The sequence below is a fragment of the Parasteatoda tepidariorum genome, chromosome 6 (genome assembly GCF_043381705.1).
Source record: "Parasteatoda tepidariorum isolate YZ-2023 chromosome 6, CAS_Ptep_4.0, whole genome shotgun sequence".
NCBI lineage: Eukaryota > Metazoa > Arthropoda > Arachnida > Araneae > Theridiidae > Parasteatoda > Parasteatoda tepidariorum.
This window is the reverse complement of record NC_092209.1, coordinates 61,104,180-61,124,339: the sequence shown is the minus strand read 5'-3', so window position 1 is coordinate 61,124,339 and position 20,160 is coordinate 61,104,180. Positions and strand designations below refer to the sequence as shown.

The 20,160-nt window shown below is 27.7% G+C and overlaps 3 protein-coding genes across 4 annotated transcripts in view; 1 reads left to right on the top strand and 2 right to left on the bottom strand.

Annotated features, from left to right (window-relative positions):
* Positions 1-7,028, bottom strand: part of LOC107451154 (uncharacterized) — a 20,248-nt gene extending 13,220 nt beyond the window's left edge. Inside the window, exons 1-5 of the mRNA XM_016067168.3 lie at positions 6,777-7,028; positions 6,485-6,686; positions 5,025-5,093; positions 2,155-2,231; positions 2,022-2,072 (exon numbers count right to left, since the gene is read on the bottom strand). Coding sequence (XP_015922654.1) covers positions 2,022-2,072; positions 2,155-2,231; positions 5,025-5,093; positions 6,485-6,686; positions 6,777-6,806 — 429 coding nt within the window. The 5' untranslated portion in view covers positions 6,807-7,028. The remainder of the gene's footprint in view (positions 1-2,021; positions 2,073-2,154; positions 2,232-5,024; positions 5,094-6,484; positions 6,687-6,776) is intronic.
* A 68-nt stretch (positions 7,029-7,096) lies between these two features.
* LOC107451155 (mitochondrial nicotinamide adenine dinucleotide transporter SLC25A51) lies at positions 7,097-14,602 on the top strand. 2 transcript variants are annotated; one of them, XM_016067170.3, is made up of 2 exons: positions 7,097-7,239; positions 9,473-14,602. In XM_016067170.3, exon 2 carries the CDS (start codon positions 9,477-9,479, stop codon positions 10,392-10,394), a length of 918 nt encoding a protein of 305 aa, XP_015922656.1. In that variant the 5' UTR covers positions 7,097-7,239; positions 9,473-9,476; the 3' UTR covers positions 10,395-14,602. The 2 variants fall into 2 exon arrangements, with proteins under 2 accessions (XP_015922656.1, XP_015922655.1); XM_016067169.3 differs by having other exon boundaries at positions 7,200-7,507.
* A 668-nt stretch (positions 14,603-15,270) lies between these two features.
* On the bottom strand, positions 15,271-18,215 carry LOC122271309 (DNA repair protein XRCC3-like). The gene is made up of 3 exons (XM_043052158.2): positions 17,988-18,215; positions 16,757-16,980; positions 15,271-15,489 (listed from the first exon to the last, which is right to left on the bottom strand). The coding sequence occupies exons 1-3, from the start codon at positions 18,183-18,185 to the stop codon at positions 15,465-15,467; spliced, it is 447 nt and encodes a 148-aa protein (XP_042908092.1). The 5' UTR covers positions 18,186-18,215; the 3' UTR covers positions 15,271-15,464.
* Positions 18,216-20,160: the final 1,945 nt, after the last annotated feature.

Genomic DNA, 20,160 nt, shown 5'->3' with positions numbered 1-20,160 from the left:
AGATAAAAAATCACTTAGATTTAAGATGAAATCGTCACAAATAAAGTGCAAGAAAAGTGATTATTTAAATTTGCGATTTGAAACTCGCGTCGTAATAAAAATTCGGGATTTTCGAAATCACGTAGAAAAGCGGAAATAACTGTTTAAAAAAAATCATTTATATTTACTATAAAATCAGCTTAAAGAAAGCGCGTTAAACGTACATTTACTAAAGAATCTGTTAAAATTGATTGTGTCAAAACGTGACGACTTAAAAGTGCGATTAAAAATTGCCATTTTTAAAAAATTTGTTATTGTGTTTAGAAGCTCTCGCGGGCCGCACTTCAGTAGTCGAAGGGCCGCATTTGGCCCGCGGGCCGCAGGTTGTGCACCCTTAATGTAAGCAATACTTTCTTGGAACTTAACATTTAAATATCATGAAAGACCGTTGATTGTAAATAAACTAAATTACTCAAATAATGAGTAAGTTTTGTGACACAGAGTCAGTGGAGTGGACTCTAAAATGTTAAATCTGTTGCTGTAAAGTAAAAAGTTGAAAACATTCAATTGGTTTACTTAATAGATAGATATGTTGATTTACAATCTCTGTATAGTACTTTTTATACATGTTATGCTGTTTTTATGTAAATATCCTGTTGAGTGTCAAATAAAATATTTTAATAATAAACTTATATTTGTAATACAGTCGAACCTCGCTAACTCGATTTCACGAATTTTTCGATACCTCGAAGAAAAATAAATTCTCTTCAAATTTCCTATACACTCAATGTTAAAAAAACCTTGATTTCTCGAAATTTTTTTTCTAATCCTCAATAACTTGAATTTTTTTCCATAAATAGCGTAGATTTTTTTTCTGAAAATAAAAAAAAAATTCCAAAGAAAAAAAAAAAATTAAGAATACAAAGCCAATTCTCATAATCATAATCAATTCTCAAACAAACATTTTCTGCAGTGGACACTGTAAGGAGATTTATTGAGAGGCAGCTGAATATGTCAATGGAGAAATTTAAAGCCATAGTCCACTTAGAAAGTGTTATAGACAAACTTTCTTACACATCTCTAAAGCAAACAACTATTAAATCTTTTTAAGTGCAAAAAGTGTTTTTAGAATAAATATGGAATAGTAAATAAGGTATGTAAAGAGCATTTTTCTTTATTTTACCATTGATAACATGCGATTTTTGATAATACGAATTTTCGGTATCTCGAATTTTTCCTCCTCTCCCTTCAAGTTCGAGGTTTGACTGTATAATGCATAAATATGTACAGTAACCATCACTAATAATGAAATCAATGGCTTTTAAAAATCAAATCTCCAAGAATTGCTATAATATCAAAACATGTTAAAACCATTCTTAAAGTGCATAACAGTGTTTTATAAAACAAAAATCAAGCTTTTGGGACCATGTGTTTTAAAAATAAAACGAAAAACAATCAAATTTGTTTTCCTCTGAAAATTTTGAATTTTCTTTTTTTCTCACATGTAAAGAGATGTGTAGCATATAGATGACAAATTCCAATTTGTCATCAAGAGAGAGAAAAGGAACTACAGGATAGAAATACACTTTACACTTCTGAAGAAATTTGAAGGGTCAAAGTAAAAAAAGAATAAAACAGTGAGGGAATCGATTTAGCCTCTAGTATATTTAAACTTTGTAAAAACTTTAAAACCATCTCTTTTTCTCCCTATTTATTTATTAATAAGCCAATGTAGGTAAATTAGTTTGATCCCTGTCGAGTGTAGTAGGAATAGTCCCAAAGTTTTTGAAAATTATTAATTAAATATTATTATTTGTTACGTATTTAGCATGCGCTCTTTTAATAATCAGCTTATTTTCCTACAAAATTATTTTAAACATTGAAAAAGTTTTACCAAACAAAGGAATTTTATTGTTCGGTGGAAACAATAAATTTGATCAATTGCAAAGTCTGTAGTCAAGTAAATTGTGCGCACTTTGAAAAGTTAAAGATGTCTCTGTGTTACATAACTTACTAATTATAAATGGGAACCAAGATCTTACCACAAATGGAAGGTCGCTGTAACCCAGACCTGCACGATCATAAACACAAACCTGAAATGATAAGCAAAAATTAAAAAAGCCTGATCTAACTTTTAAATAATAAGAATATTTTTTCCAAATCTACAATAAGTACCTTTGAAATTTTGGCTAATTCACGTTGGACAAGGTACCATACATCAGAAGTTCCCCCAGTAGGAGCATCTAATATGACTAAATAAAAAGTAAGACCATACAAAATGACTATAAAATAAAATTAGGACATAACAATTTTAATTTTTAGGAAAACTCATAGACTGTTTCCATTATAGCATATTTTCATTTATATCTAACAGGTTTGAAAGAATTATAGAATACATAACTTATAAAAGCAATAAGCACAAATTCAAAAAAAAAGAAAGAAAAAAAAAAGAAAAAAAAAAAAAAACTGTAAACTACATTTATGTAATGGAAGATTTTTTCACTCTAAGGTAAAATAAAACACGTATAGGAATTTTTCCAAGTAAAATAAATGAGGTTAAAATTCATTTTTTACTTCAAACGAGTATATTTCTAGACTATAATGACCAAATTCAAATGCAAAAATGGTTAACAATGGTGATCCATGATACACGCTGACAGTATACATTACTGCTTTCAAAGGTTAATCTAAAAAATAATGATGGAAAAAGCAAAATAATATACAAATCTATTTGTATTCAACAAAAGCAAACAAAATAAATGACATAAAACTTGATCTAAAGCCTTTGCTGTTTTTCTTTTGGTCATAGAATTTTGGAAAAAACATTTGGCAACAATTTATTTATAAAAAATATTAAATAAAAAAATAAAATATAACTGTCAAACGATTTTCACCTTGAATGATTGTTTTGCCAGAAACATTATTTTTATAGAAATGGATTTTAAATTCAAAGTTGCACATTTATATTACCACTCATTTTTCCATCAAAATGATGACAATTAAAAAGAAAAAAAAAGAAAAAAACAATTCAAACTCTTATTTGGTTTCTAGTTTCAAAAAGCGAATTCGATTTTTTTTCAAAAGAATTGAAAAGAAAAATTATAATTTGATTTTAAACAGATGCTTAGTTAAACTGTTTAAAATTCAGTTTTAAAAAGCACAATCTTTTGAAAATGAAAAATAAAATTTGCAGTCTTTGTCAAAACCGATGAGGAGTAGAATAGGCTGCTAACTGGCGGCTTCTGAAAGTAAACTTACATTCTTCTTATCTGTGATCATAACAGCCATTGAATGTCTCAACTACATGCACTATCCAACCATTCCTATCTATGGTGACTCCTCTCCAATTTTTTATCTTCAAGACACTTATGACTTTTACAGTTGGAGGTTTTTTTCTGGCCCGAGATCCCAGAGGACTATTGAAAATGGCAATTTTAGCTACATTACATTCTGGGCTTTCCCATGGGCATGTCTGGAGAATCTTAACCTATCCATTTTAACATATCACTTCTAATTACCTGTGTTATCGGTGGCAGCTTAAATAACTCAAAGTTACACCTAATTTGTTAACGGCCTTTCTCTTGTACAACATAGCCATTAGGACAGTTCTTTCAAAAATATTCAGGGTGCACTGAGTGTCTGCATTATGAGTCCCAGTTTTATTTGTATAGAGCAGTGGTTACCAACTAGTGGCCCGCAGACCACATTTGGCCAGCGAACTAAAATATATCAGTTGTCATTTTTTTGCGGACAATTTCAGTATAAAAATCTATATGGGTTAAAAGTACTTTTCTTCATTTAAAAACTTAATTTCTTTGTTTCTGTAAAATTTAACACACCAATGATGCAAAACAAATATTTCTCATGTAAAAATCTACTTCTTATTTTAATTTGCAATTTAATACTTTTGTTTAGTACAACTTGATAAAAATCTGACAGTAATATTTAATGTTCCTTCAAACATAAAAAGAATCCTATATAAAATTTTTATAAAGTTGCGGCCCGCCATTTGACTGGTGTTTTTAATTGCAGCCCCCGGCCTCATGTAAGTAGGAAACTTCTGGTATAGAGCAGAATAAGAGTCCGATAAAATTTTATTTTAACTTTTTGAATGATTTATTTTGATCTTAGTTGTCTTCTTGGTCCAAAGAAACACTTTTGAGCATTTTTATTTTGTTATCAATTTCTGCTTGAAGCTTGTTTGCGTAGTTGATTATTGTGCAAACGCATTTCAATTAATTGACTTTGTATTAAGTGAGACCATTAATACATGGAGGAGCAGTGGTTTACAGTTGAGGGTACAGATTTCATAAATTTAGTTTTATCTTCACTAATGGTGAGATCCATATTTGTGGCAGAAGTCAAACTTATCTTGACTTAAAATGTTATTACCTAGAACTAAAAATTTAATCTTTGAATAGAAATTAAAAGGGAATAGAGAGGATAACAATCAATTTTAATACAGATATCTCTATCTTATTAAATTTCATCAATAAAACTTTTTAAATTGCTCAACAATATTCTTAAAATAATTTAGTATGCTTTTTACAATCCCTGATGAAGTCATTTATGAATGTGAATTATTTTTCTCACATTAAAAAAGATATTAATAAAATAATGATGCCCTGAAAGAAATATTTGTACGAATGTAAAAGATGAAGCTTTTTGTTTCAATTAAGAGTACGTGGTTTATCGAATCCTTAAACCTAAATATATTATATAGATAATTTAAACTCAGAAAAAGTACAATATAAGTGTAACAAAAAATTAAATATATATTTACGCAAATAAAAATTTTTTACTATTGAAAGTCAAAGGTTAAAAATTAAATTTCCAATTATATAATAAATTAATGCACTTTGCACATCCACATGTCTTTTTCAATGAATATGAAATACTTTAACACAAAATTTATAACAAAAAGTATTAAATAATGCAAATATTTTAAAATAACAAAATAAGTATAGAAAAAAGAATCATGGGATTTACATTTCAACTTCATATAATTTCTTCCATAAGTAAATACAATAAATTTTTATAATTACTTGTCGGTATGCCTTCCCCAATACAGCTGATGAACATTTTCTGTCCCCAACCCATATCAACCTGTTGCCCTAAAAACAAAAATATAAAACAATCATATACTTTTAAGGAAAAACAATGTAAGGAAAAACAATCATATACTTTTCAAGACATTTTAAAAGAAGAACACAATTATAATAAATACAATGTTCCTAACATGTTTATTCAAACACCACTCTAATGGCTCAGTTTCAAGCAGTTGTTATACCGCTGTTGTTGAGCTAAGTTTGTGAAATTGATCCTGGCAGTCAACTAAACATGTTGGTTGTAGTGTCTCAGCTTGAAGAGATGGCTACCAGTGCAGTCCAGTCATCTGGCTAGGGTCAAAACTATGCAGTATTCCTGACATGACAGTTAAAAGATAAAGTTCTGAAAAATAGGACTAGTTGCTTGGCCATGGTTGGGTGGTGTGCATTTATTTGAAGTTGGATTTTTAAAAGAGTATAAAAACTTTGTATTGAACAATATTATACTGATTTGACTTACCAGTTAATGCCAACCCACTTTACTGGCTTAACTTTTTAGAAATGCTGGTAGTTTATGAAATTAATTTTGTTTATCATACTCTATTAAAAAGGATATTATATGAACTGTTTGATTTGTCTTGGAGATATTTCCGTATCATGATCTGTCGCACCAAGGTGGGGGATACTTCCGTACTGTGATCTGTAGTGCCCACTACAATTGCCAAGGAGATCAATAGATTTTAAACTTGCAAATTTAAAAAAAAAAAAATATGTAAGTGCTTGCCCGGGGGTGGCTACGAGTTATAACTTACGAGCTAGTCCTTTTCGATCATGCTTTTTTTTTTTTTTCCGTTTCTGGTGGGCCACTGCCCGGAAGTTTCCAAGACTTGGCAGTTATTCTGCCACAGATCACAATACAAAAATCTCCCCTTCATCCTTTTCTGTTTTTAGTTTCTAGCAAGTCACTGGTCATAGGTTACCAAAATTAGTATTTCGGTTTAGATACAATTGCTCAAATGAGAGGAGTCGTGAGAAGAATGAAAACTATTTAGATTTAAGAACAGAGATACCAACTGCTCCGGACACGCCAAAATAATTACTAAAACGGTAGATAATTACGAAGTGAATTTTGCAAATATTTGACTATTTTTGCTTGCTTTTTATAACGTATAGCATGACATAACTCCTATAAAGTGGTGAATTATATAACCCACTGAATTGTTTAGAAATAGTGGTGGATAAAAATCTACTGAATTGAATTTATTAAACCAAGAATCACAATTGATAAACTACCACTTCAAAATATATATTTGCTGTCCGGAGCAAGTTGGCATCTCTGTAAGAATACAAAATCATTGTACCTTATTAAGGCTCCTATACTATCAATTCTAATTCAGTGGCTCTATACCTTATGTTAGAAAACGTATATCAAAATACCTAATTTTAATGTAACTCACCCTCGGTTGGCATCAGCATAGCTAGTTCTCGTTTTAAAGACGCATAATTCAATAAAGGTGGAATAACAAGAATGAGAAAAATGTATTTCATGAAAGAAATGCGATCGCAAAATCTTTGATAAGCAGACGATGACAGTCGAACGTCATTTTCAGGCACACTGTTATTAACAGCTGAGTTATCATTGTAAGACGGAGATTTATTCTAAAACGAAAAAAAGAAAAGAAAAAGATTAAAATCATCCAAAACAAATAAAAATCATCAAAAAATAACAGTTTAATAGGTAATCAATACTTCATTTCTATTTAGTTGCCGACGATGCATGATGAAGCCGGTAAATACTTTTTATAATTTACGTTAACACGAAACTTAAAAAGATTTTTTTTATGAATATTTAAATAAACACAGCTGAGTCATTTTCAACAAATTCCTACAACTACAAATTGCTTATTTAAAGAGAAAACTAAACAAATTATATCCACGCATTAACTTGCTTCCAACACATTTTAATTTTTTTAATGTAAACAAAAACAAATAACCCTATTCCTAATAGAGGGCGCTACCAATCAGAGTTATTAAATGGTTATGGTCATAGTATAGAAATTAAAATAGTAGTTTCGAGTTTCGATTTAATTTTTATTGCTGTTTTCAATTATTTAGATCATCAACAGAATTTGTTAACTCTTCCATGTGATTATTCCAGTCTCAAATGAGACTGTGCATTTTACTAAGCTGTCGTTATTTTTCTTTTTATACGGTAAGCTATAAGTTTTGATGTCTCAACTTGTGCAGACGACGAGATGAGTATACTGCAATAAATAAATAATGCATTAATTATGTTTTATATTCATGTTTGTTCCGTTTATACGTGCAAAAATCATTATCATTGTTTCCTAAAAAATATAGTTATTAATACAATATTTTAATGTACTCTCGATTGATCGAAATCTTCTGGAAGCAAAATAATTCTTATATCATGTGGATGCAGGAAAAAATACTTTTGACAATTTAATACTTATAAATTGGTACGTATTTAACGAAAAGATTTCTAGAAATTCCATTCGAAATATTTTTTTAATGCTCAAGTTTTTGTTGCATTTAACTAGACTTATTTTTTTACTAAATGTCTATTTCCAGAACTATGCTTATCTGTGATGAGTTTAGTTTGTTTAATATTGGTTGTCAACTGTTTACCAACTAAATTTTTTTTTTTTAAATTCACTTATTTTTGTGCTAGGCACATTTAATTAAATGATTTTATTGGTAGATCATGATGTAATATTTTTGAACAAACATTTTTTAAGAACTTTGGCTATTGATAATTGTAATATTAATTGTGAGGTTTTGCTATAATTTTTATAGTAATAAAGCTATTCTAGCTTGTTGCAGAAATTTACTGGACGTCTAGACACTAAATGTTGTACTGAAAAGTCTATTTACTTGTTCATGTATACATTTTAATTCATTTAGTATTATTTTACCTTATTAACGTTGATTAAACTTAAATTAATATATGTTATGGAGTCTTTTGAAAGTAAGTGTTCAATAGCTTGTATAATAATTTTAGTACATTTATTCGTATTACGTTTAACAATTAAAATTGTAAGAAACATAAAAGTCTAAAAATTTAATCTTTTAAATATTCTCGTATCTTCCCTAATTTTTTTTTCTTCTTTTAAAGTTCAAATTGTCCTTTTAAAAGTATTGCTAAATTTTTTACCAAGGTCTTCGTTGGCATGAGGGTGACTTTGGGTTGACCTCCGCTCAATTATTAATCTCTAAATGTCCTTCTCAATATGACAGACCAATGAAGAAAATTTCGTGAGTTATCATAAATTTAAATTCATTGATGGTTAAAAACAATAAAAATTAGTGATCTTTTTGTATTTATTTTGCACACTTAAGATTTTGTTCTTATGTGTGAAAGTTAGAAAACTATGACTGCTTAATTTAATTTCGACCACCTGAATTAGTCCCCTACAATACCATATTTTCTCTTTTATCAATAAATTGATTGGGATAATAATACTTGCAGATAAAGTTTATTTTTTAGATTTTTTTTAGTCACTGATGTTTTTAAAATAAAGATATTATTTCATAATATCCTATAACAAATTTTTTTTTCTCATTCTTTTTATAAAATAAAATGTGAATACAACAATAGTTTTGTAAAAAAATTTATTTCAGACAATTTTATGGCAAAATAAACTGAAATTTTCTGATCATACTCAAAGTAATTTTTTTTTATTTCTATTAAATGGAACATACTTATTGAGTAGCTTGATATTGAAGGATATCTCTGTAATATTAGTTTTATTGGAAGCTAAAAGTGGAAACATTACAGAATTTACTCATAAAAACAAATTGCTTAATCTCTAGAACCGTTTACCTAAATCATCAAACAAATAACATCTTTGTTTAATTTATAAGTGCTTTTTACGAAAACTTTTCCTAAGCATGATTAACCTGCTTCAAGCTTTAGTTTGAATACTAATAGTATAAAAGGAAATAGAACATTTTTGGAGAAAGGATCAATCTAATCTTTTTTAGACCATTCTTTTTAATAAAAAACTATTAAGAGTTAGGCCTTCAAAAAAAAATTTTTTTTGAAACTATTCCTTTCTGTTTACTGTCAGTAAGAATGTATATTTAAAAAAAAATCTTTTTAACAACTTTAACACATATTTGTCCACATTGATGAAAATTCATCATTTTCCAGTTAATCACTGGTAGTTAAATGACAAAAATATGTTATTTATATACAATTGCAGCAATAATTAATTATCAAAAATGCAGACATTTGGTTATTGAATGATGGACAGATTTTTGTTAATTATTTGAAGTTAATTAATTGATTTTGTTAATTAATTGATTTTGTTGAAGCCATTATCATTTTATTTTTTAAAATGCTAATTTATAATGTTTATATCTGAAGTATTTATATTTTTTAGTCTAAATGAATTTTGCTTATTTTTCTTCTTATTTTCCAGAGTAATGTGTTGTACCAACAAAATGGTGATTGAATCCACATCTAGAAGACAGATACAATCGGATATCAGTTTTTCTCCTAAAAACTTGAAAAATTATGAAGAATTTATTTGCGGTTTTGGATCCGGATTTGTAAATATAGTCATAACCTTTCCTATTAACAAAATTATGTTTCGCCAAATGCTACATGGTGTAAACTCCCAGCTTGCATTGAATCAAATTAAAAAGGAAGGTTTGCAATTCTTGTATAGAGGATGCTTTCCCCCATTATTACAAAAAACTACAAATGTTTCTTTGATGTTTGGTTCACTGAAAGCGTATAAAAGCCATTTATCTGAATCTTTTCCATCTCTGAATAGTTTTATTATTCTCTCTGTTGCGGCAACTTTAGCAGGTGGCACAGAAGCACTTCTTACTCCACTAGAAAGGGTTCAAACTTTGTTACAAGATGGACATTATAATAATAAGTTTAAGAATACTTATCATGCCTTTGCAGAAATGAGAAAGTGTGGTTTTAAGGAATACTATAGGGGATTAACGCCTATTTTATTTCGTAATTCAGGATCTAATATAGTATTCTTTGGCTTGAGAGATCAAGTTAGAGATTTTTTGCCACATTCTCATTCTACGCTTGAAAATGTGTTACATGATTTTGTCACTGGTGCTGTGGTAGGAGCTTTGACTAGTACAATATTTTATCCAGCCAATGTTATAAAAACTAAAATGCAAGTATGCTACAACGCTCCCTTTATGACTTTTTCTCAAGCCTTTAAGCAAACATATGAAGAGAGAGGAAGGAGTATAAGAAAAATGTACATGGGGGTCCATATCAACTATAGTAGAGCCTTTATTTCATGGGGTATTATTAATGCCTCCCAACAATTGTTAAAGAAGTATTTTTTTAGTGGTGAAAAAAATTCTTGATGTAAATTCAATTGAGAATGCTAGATATTTTTCTTAAATTATTTTGTTTTGTTAAGAATCTTTATTTTAATAGTATTTGTTTTTATTTAATTAAAATTGTTATTGTCAATTTTATTTATTAAATAAAACAGAAAGAAATTGACCCTATTTTATCCCTACAATACAGAGGTTTTAATTCTCTGAAAATGGTGACTTTTGCAGACTTTTTTTAAAATTAAAACATACTCTAAACATTTCATTTTAATTATTGTGGGATGCCTAATTTATGTTTGTACAAAACTATTTTTTTAAAAAAAAAAACAGTCTGTAGCTTTATTGTTGTAAAGGGATAAAAAAAATTGTCTCTCACAATTTCAAAAGATTTTATTAAATTTTGAATATTCTTTATGTATATTTGAATATTCTTTTATCATTATTATAATAATTGTAGTGCAATAAATACCTCTACTATACATCTAGCACAAATATAAAATCTGCTTATGAAAAAGATGAAAAGCATCATACTGTTGTTTTTATTCAATTTCAGTATAGTCTTTCGTTTTAAATATCATTTGTTATAGTCAATACCAATTTGCTTAAAGAAATTCCTAGTTAACATGCTTTTTAGTATGGTTTGTTGTTTCGTTCTCCTTGCTATCCCTTTTTTGTTTAAAGCCCAGTTAAGCTACTCATAATGTGAGTAGTTAGATGTCATTATTCCTGTATTTTCTTACTATAGAATTTTTTTAGGTACTTTTTGGTTAATTGGAAACTAGCGAAAAGTCGTCAACATTTTTTATTTTCTCTTACTATTTTTTATTTAATTAATTTTTTTTAAAGACTGAACAAAATGGATATTCACAAAAGAATAAAAATATGGAAAAAATTGTTAAATCTCTTTGCTCCAACTAGCCAGAAAGTACCTGTTTTATTATACATTTATTAGTTAATGACATTTACTTCACAATTAAAAAGCTTATAGAAAATCAAAATTTGCAGTGCTTCAAAAATAAAAACACATTTACAATGCTTTTATTTATATTACATCAATTCAAAAATATGGAGCATGTTGTTTTCTGGATATTAGAAGATTTTGCATTAATTTCTTTTTTTATCTTTATTTTTGTACCAATTGTAGTAATTTTTCTATATACCTCTGCTTCCTTACTGCATCTTTTGTTCCTAGTTCTGTAAAACATAGTCACTGCTACCACTTAATTGTAATTACAATGTTGTGTAAGTGTTTATTTATGGTTATATTCTTTTATGTTTTTGTTGTAATAGTTTTGTTTCACTGACTTATTATAAAGTGTGACTTAATCTCATAATTTTAAAAAAAAAGTCATTTAAAGTAAAATTTTTCAGGTGCTTTAAAAAGATGACACTAAAGAAAAACTTTTTTTCTTGAAAATGATATAATTTAAGACTTTTCATTTTATAAAATAATTTTAAAGATGTTACCGTAAAATACAGTATACCTACTCTCGAAAACCTTGCTATGTCAAAAAAATATTTTTCCCGTTGGCAATACATGTCCACCTAATGTTAATTTGATTTCCTATGTCAAAGAGTTTCTACTCAAAACCTTGTTAGGTTGAATAGTATTCAAAATAGAAAATGAATCTTTTCCGAAAAATCACAATGTAAGTTCATTGTAAACAGATTCTTTTCTATTTAATGCATAATTATTTTTATCTTACTTTTAAAAATTATCATTGCTGTATTTAGACTTATTGTTAACAATTATTATAAACATAAGATAAACATTTTTAGAGTTCTATTTAGAATATATTTTTCTACTTTTTAGAACATCATAGAGATGACAAGTTTAGTTCTAAACTTGGTATCTCAAACACTCGCTATGTCGAATTTTTTTTTTAGCGTCACTTCAACTTTTAAATATCGAAAAAATGTAGTAATTTTAACAAAATATTTTTTTAAATTTGTACTAATAAGCTATTTATTCATAATAACAGATGTATTGAATTAAAAAAAAAGAATTATCCTATAAATTAATGTTATATTTGCGTTAAAATAATTAGAAGTATGTGGTGCAAACTGAATGACAAGACCATGAATAATCTCATTTATTTTTGCCAAATTTACATATTTCTTCCTTTTGTTAAGTTTTTTTTTTATGATTTGTTTTTCTCATTTACGAAGTTTATATTGTTATTAAAAGAGAAATTCTTCGTTATATGTCACTGTCTTATACACCACTGTATAAAACATTTTTGGCAACTTAATACTTTTTTAGAGGGTATGAAATTTAGATAACCTTTGCTCATTTATTAATATTTCTTATAGGTTTCCTTTACAAAACTAAGGCAGCTTCAATTTTGAACGCCCATATTTCCTTAAATATTTATGCTAGTTATTTTCTGGTATACAGTGCTCAAAAACAATCTTTCTAGTTCATAATTAATTGCTTGTCCCTCAAATCTCTGAAATTATGTGATTGACTAATCACATGACCTTTGAAGTTATAGTTCTTTGTTTATTATTTCTTAAGAAATTTTAACAATTGTCAAAAATGGAAATTGCCTTTCATTATTCTTGGGTTGTATGTTTGTAAATACATATTACACAAAATCTGAATTTTTTATATATAAGATTTTATGCTTTATTTTAGGTACCTATTTTAAGCAAGGGTAGTATATTTTGTTGATTATTATTTAAAACAATAACCATAAACTAAGTTGTTGAGTTTTCTAGTGATTGATACATTTATATTACTTTTTTCCTAATTAGCAAAGTTTGGAAAACTTTACTTTTGACAGTTGATTATTCTTTAACATTCTTAGTACTATTAAAAAACCATTTTCTAAAATATGGTTAATTTTTACATTATCATGCACTTTAGAAATGCTGCGATAATTCTTTTTGGCTATTTTATAACTAGCTTAGATAATAAATTACACATCCATAAGAAGCTCTAAATAACCTCTTTTTGTTTTAAGTAAGCTTAGCCGAGTTACAGATCCTCTCCATAGGTATTAAAAGATTATAAAACTCTTTGATAGGATTAAATAAATATCCAATTTCCAAGAAGAAAAAATCTGGTTTAGAATAAATAACTAAGAATTTCAGGTTTTTTCTTTCTTTAAATGTTAGGTTGAAAACTTGAGAGAAACTGATAAAATTAAATCCTTGAAAAAGTTTTAATCTTTTGTTGATTGATGAAATATATATTTTAAATTTAATTTATTTCAGGTCTAGATTTGTAACTTAGTGAATGCAGGGTTGTTTTGCTTTTTTTTCTCCACTTTATTTTTTAATTATGTGTGATACTCTGAATGTTTATTTATGGGTAAAAAGCATTACAGGACATGCGAGTGAGTAAATACATTGTTTATAGTGTTATTAAATAATATCTTTTGGCAATGGGAATTTCGATAAATCTGAGAAATTGAAAGGTTGTTTAAATTTCAGATATGAGTTATTCTAGGAATAAATGTTGGAAAACATGTTTACATAAATGAGGAGGCTAGGGAATTGAAATAAGAGAAGTAACAGAGTGAACTCGTTGGATTTAAGCTGGAAGCACTACATTTCTTGTAAATAGTTAAATTTAGATAGAAATGTGTATTTAACTATTGTTTTCTTTTGTGCTTTAAAGGTTTGTGAATATGCCTATTAGTAATATGAAAATAATTTGGCACACTTAAAAGCAATCAGAATAAATTGATTCACTATATCAGAATTTTTCAACATGTTGTGTAAAATGAGCTTAATATTTTTCTTTAGTCTTTTTTTATCAAATTTACTGACAATATATATACTCTTCATAAGACTGCCATTTTATTTTATATTTGAAAATGTAATAAATTATATTAAAGAAATATTAATTTTATAATTGTTTGCTATATTTTTTCCTTGACTTAATATTGTTGTCTTAAAATAGAAATTTATTGATGAAAACTTGAAAGAAGTTTTTCCAAATGTTTTACGAAGATTTACTGATTTGAAGTATGTTTTTCTAGTATTTTTAAACTTCTGTGATAATCATATCACTCTTTTTAGTTATTTATATGTACAACCAATTATAGTTTAAAAAACTAGAATTATGAATTGTTGAAAAACATTCCCACGCAGTTATTGTTTTAAAGCAACAGCTAAGCGATAGTGCAGCCTTATTTATAGAAATAAATGTATTGATGTAAAAATGAAGTGTAGCTGTTAAATATTTTTTGTTGTGTTTTAAGAATAAAATTTATTGCGAATTGTTACATTTGCTTTGTCTTTAATTCAAACAATAATAAACTAATAAAAAAAGCAAGAACATGAAAATTAAAATACAGCAGTTCCATTTTACTGATTTCCTTTGTTTATAATAAGATTTAATAACAAGGATAATTTTAATTAAATTATTTTCAGCAGTTAAAGTTTCTTTTTTCATAACATGACTTATCAACATAATTTATAAATTTAAAAGTTTATATATAGGCCAGGGTTGGGTTTAAGGCATGATGGGGGCTAATGTGTGACTTTGGGGCTCTACCTATACCAAATTATTAAAAAATATAGAAACTTCTGATGAAATTTCGTTCTAATTAAACTTGTTTTACAGTAATTAAAAAAAGCTTTTCGAAATTTTCTAGTTTAAAATTTTTTTTTTACAAAAATAATTACATTAACCATTAATATTCAAAAATTGTTTATGTCAGCAAAAACTACCAAACATACAAATTTTAAAAACTGAAAGTAACAAATTGGAAATTTTCTGTTGTTACTAAATTTGTATATTTTTGCTAACAGAAAGCCCACACAATTGTACGGGTTTCATAGATGAATACAGAAAATTAGAATAAAAAACCAAGAACTTGTGACTAAAAGAAAAAAAATTAGGTACAGAAATACTTCTTACCCCACTAAAAAGAGTTCAAACAGAAAAAAGTGAGAGGCAAAGATATAATTTATTTCCCGAATTTTACAATTAAAAATACATGAAAATTTCAATGATTCTAAAGGAAAATTGTAAGGCATTATGAGTAAAAATATCTAGTAATTGTTTTAGAAAATCTGAAAAATTAATTTTACCTTCATAAACTTTAGAGGTCCCTAAAAAATATAGGGTCTGGGGCTCCAGCATTAGTAACCCCTCTTTAATCTGGCCCTGTAAATAGAAAATATATATGTCATGGTCAATGTGATTTATTGGTTATTAATAATAACCAATGAAGCCAGTGAAAATTATTAATTTAAGAGAATTATTTTCACAATTTGAATAATTAAAGAATGCGAGCCTCAATGGTTAAGGCACTGAACTGTCGTTATGAAGAACTGGGGTTTGGTCCCCAGTGTCGGCTCGAAGCCCATCCACCTTCAGATAGATGGGAACTAACTTTTCTGGGAAGTAAAGGCATCTTGAACGCAATGCCACAATCATGCTGTTGCTTACGAAATAGTGGAGCCTTAACCTCCATGACCCCCTGACACACAATGGGCAGTTGCAGGAATGCTTTACTTTTAGTTTAAAAAATGCGCTAGGCACATATCTTTCAGAGTCCTATAAAACTAAAATGTCTAAATCCAAAAACTAAATTACAAAATATTTAGTTATAGGTAATAAACTCCAAAATTAATTGTTAGACATTTTAAAAAGAAGTATATTTCAAGACAAGCAAATAATTTTGCAAGCAGAGCTCACCAATTTTTACTGTAGTATCAGGCCCAAAATTACTAATTCTTGTCTCATTCTTTTAAATGGGCCAAACTTTTTAACTTATTACATGATTATAATAACATATTAGAATCTTATATCATTGTGTAATATCTAACATATCAGTGATGAAAAAGTCGGGTTTATTACCTTTGGAAAGCATTATCCCGTTCTTTGTGCTCACTTATGTCAGTTACTAAGAATGATTTTTCCACTTACACATTTTTTTGTCTTCATTAACCTACTGCTTTTTATATGTTCTTTGACTAATATTGTATTTTAGAAATACCTAAATAACAAATGAATATGTAGTCTTATAAAATCAAACTATGGTTTACAAACTATAATTTTTTTTGAATCCCTACATTTCTTGCTTACACTATGAAAAATATAATATTTTGGCATTTGTTAAGATTATTTGCTTATATATTTGGGGAAACTCCTTATCTTCTTAAGAATAATGTAATGCAAGCAGCTCTTCACGAAAGGGAATTTTTGAATGCAAAATTATAATGTTAATATCCTTACAATCTTTCTATAGTAAATAGTATAATCACTAGGAATAAATAAAACATTATTTTATTTGCATTTATAAGAAAAAGTATACTATTTTAAAAATTTATACATTTCAAATATACTTTAAAATTTTATACACAAAATTAACTGCCTTTAAAAATAACAAACTTTTTAATAAATAATAAAATAAAATTTTGGAAATTACACAAAACTTATTCCTTTTTCAGATATAAAGAAGTCTAAAGATATATTTGGAATGTATGAAGAGTAAACACATTCTAAAGTTCTGGTTGCTGGTCCAGTCTGAGATACTTTTTTAGAAATCTTCATTCTTGTAGTTAGGATGTTTGACCAAAGTAGTCCCAATGATGGTACATCAGTTATGTAAGAAGCTTGAGAAGTTTCATTCTTTTTAAACTGGCCAGACACCTAATTTAAATGGAAATAAAATGAAGGGAAAAAAATGTAAATCACTCATTGCAGCAGATAGCTGACTAATTTCAAAATAAAAAATCTCGAAGAAAAAGGTTATAGAGGAATGGAACATACTATGTTTCAGGGTGCGTAGCCAGTTTTTCAATTAAAAAATAAGCACCTTTTAAGTATTTTTCAAGCACTCAATAATTTAATCAAGTTCCAAAAAAATCGTAATTAGGATCTGCACAGTAACAAAAATTATTCTTTCTATCGTTTAAAGTACTTAATTTATAAACATAAAATCAATAAAATTCAAAAATTTGACATAATCATGATAATATAACTAGTTTTTGATAAATATTCCAGAGAGAATTGTGAAAATAATGCATTTTTTTTATAATTTAGAACAACAATCGATACAGCAAAGAAAAAATATCTTTTTGAAAGATAGAAAATTAAACACTTTTTACAAACCCCAAATAAAAAAAGCACCTTTAAGGGCTTTTAGAAAAAGTAAATCAAAAATAAGCACCTTTAAGCACTTTTTAAAAACGCTATGCACCCTGTGTTTATTGTGAATTCTGTCAACTTTTGTAAAGAAGTTTTGGAAATTAGTTACAAAATTTGCCAACATATCTGCAAAATATCTACGACTAGAACAATCAGTTTTAGAGTTGGAAAATGAAAGGAATTTTTGTACCGAGTTATTAGGATAAATTGAACACTGTTTTTTTCTTGTTTGATTGGAATTTGGAATATCATAGATTTGATATCACAGTCCTACAGGAATTGTCTTCTTTTCAAGAACTCTGCACAGCATATATAACGTTGCATGTTAACAACTTTTAGAACTACACTTCGAACATTTTGTATGAAATTTTTAAAGCTTTCACAATAAAAATACAGTTTGTTTAATTCTTCTATCACTTTTTGTTCCTGAGATTTTTAATATATTGAAATCAATCAAAATTGTTGGACACTAGGTAAATAAGAACAATCAAGATTTTGATAAAACTTACTTGATTAACACAAATGACTGCTAATCCAAATACATTAGCTAATTTCCATATCTCAGCTCCAATTTCTTGGATTTTAGTAGTCCTTTCATTTATAGATTCAAGATCTGAACGTAGGAGTGATGCAACAGAATCTATAACTATGAGCTTGGGCCTGAGCTTTGACATTAAAGTTGGAATGCCATTTCTTAGGATATGCATTGCAGCATTCTATTGAAGGTTAAATAAATTAAAAAATGCATTTATTTAAATATAGTTCAATGATAACAAACTGCAAATATATATATGCAAATAAGGAATTAAATATAGTTATAGATAATTAACTTTATTATATACACAAAGGAAAATATCTGAGGACAAAAATAAATTTATTATTCAGAACATAGTACAAATATATCTTCTTAATATAACATAGATATAAAAATGAACTAAAAAAATAACAGAGTATGTTACAGTTCCTGTGGTAGAATTTTTTCAAGATTTCTGAGACAAAAATCTCTAGTACTAATATCTTTCTGCAAGATACTTTTAATAATAACAAACATATATGTTACTAATTTAAACTAGCAAAAGTGCTGTGTTTACAAGAAGAAACTATATAATTTTTTTCAATTGAACATGTAATAATTTTTTATTCTAATATTATGGGTGATATTCGTGCATTTTGCTAGGGGGACTCACAAATTATTTCCCTCTTTGCATTTTTGTTTTGTTTCAAGATTAGGTTGTTGTAATGAATAATATTATTGTATAAAAAATATCAGATTTAAAAACTATGCAGATATCAATAGCAATAACTGCCGAAAATTCGATAGAATTATTGCCTTGCAAAGTAAATACTCGAATGCACGATTCGAATTTTACATGGCGTTTGAAATATATCGGGATATTCAAAATCCATGTGAAAATCAACATCAATAACTGCCGAAAATACAATCGAATCATTACTCTGATTTACAATACTATCTGCGTAAATTCAGCGTGTGAAAAAGTGATTATCTAAATGCATGATTTGAATATTACATGTATGTAAATTTCTGTAGAAAAGAAAAGTAAATTTTTTTATTCTTCAAAAGAAAAGTCTTTCTGGAAGAACTCTAACGGTTCTGCGCCAAAGTCGCCGTGATTCTGTCATGGGGTTCACAATTACAAAGTTAAACCAATACAGCATTAAATATTTTTGCAAGAGAAATCAGCTTTTCATAAGACTATAAACTATAGAAAAATGGAAAAGCAATTTTTTTTATTCACATAAAACTAATATCCAACAGGTGCTTAAAAAATGGTAGCCAAAGTGAAAGAAAAAAACAGGGAAAACGCTCTCTCAAATGTTATTTGGAGCTGATTGAAGGAATTGCAAATTATACCTAATATACAAGGGCAAAAAATAAAAATCATTTTATTTTTACAATTTCTCTCTACACATATTACAGTGAATTCGCGATAACTCGAATCTGATAGGACTAACGAAAAATTTCGACACATTGGAAGTTCGACTTACCGTTAGTTTCGGTTTTGGACTTTCAAAATATTGTCAAATTATTTAATTAATGCTTATTAATTACAAATCTTCTAAATGCCTATAATATTTAAAATCATTTTTCTGACAAGCACTTTATGATACCCTGGTCCATCGGCTGCAACTTTGCTGTTGTGTTTGGCGAGAGAAACTGCAAGTTTACTGCTTTCAAATTAGGTAGATCACTATGCACTGTGCATTTATCCATAAAGAGTATCACTTTTCTTTTTTTTAGCGAAGAATTTCCGATCCAATTTTCTTACATAGTTTTCAAATAAAACTGATGTCATCCAAAACTTTTTGTTAGACTTGTAATCCAAAGGATACGATTTTTACATTCTTGAAACATCGGGGATTTCGGTATTTTCCGATAACAAGTAAGGGCAATTTCTCTGTCCCAGACGCATTTCCTCCAACTAGGACAGCCAAACGTTCCTTGCTCATTTTACCCTCTTAGCAGTTTTTATCCTTAAACATCATAGTCTTATTTGGAAGACATTTAAAAAATAAACCCATTTCATCAATATTGAAAACATCATTTTAACTGTATCCTTGAAGTAAATTTGGTAACGTTTCATTTAACCACTGTTCACATACTTCAAGGGGGACAGCCTTAGCTTCTCCATGAAAAGTGCGAAAGACATTGTGTGTGTGTTC

Excerpts from the sequence above, each read along its gene's own strand:
- LOC107451155 (XM_016067170.3), top strand. The coding sequence starts at position 9,477 with ATGTGTTGTACCAACAAAATGGTGATTGAATCCACATCTAGAAGACAG.
- LOC122271309 (XM_043052158.2), bottom strand. The coding sequence starts at position 18,185 with ATGCATATCCTAAGAAATGGCATTCCAACTTTAATGTCAAAGCTCAGG. Across the intron at positions 16,981-17,987 it reads CAGTCATTTGTGTTAATCAA|GTGTCTGGCCAGTTTAAAAA; the intron begins GTAAGTTTTATC and ends CATTTAAATTAG. Across the intron at positions 15,490-16,756 it reads GAAAAAGGAATAAGTTTTGT|GGCCAGATTAAAGAGGGGTT; the intron begins GTAATTTCCAAA and ends TTCTATTTACAG.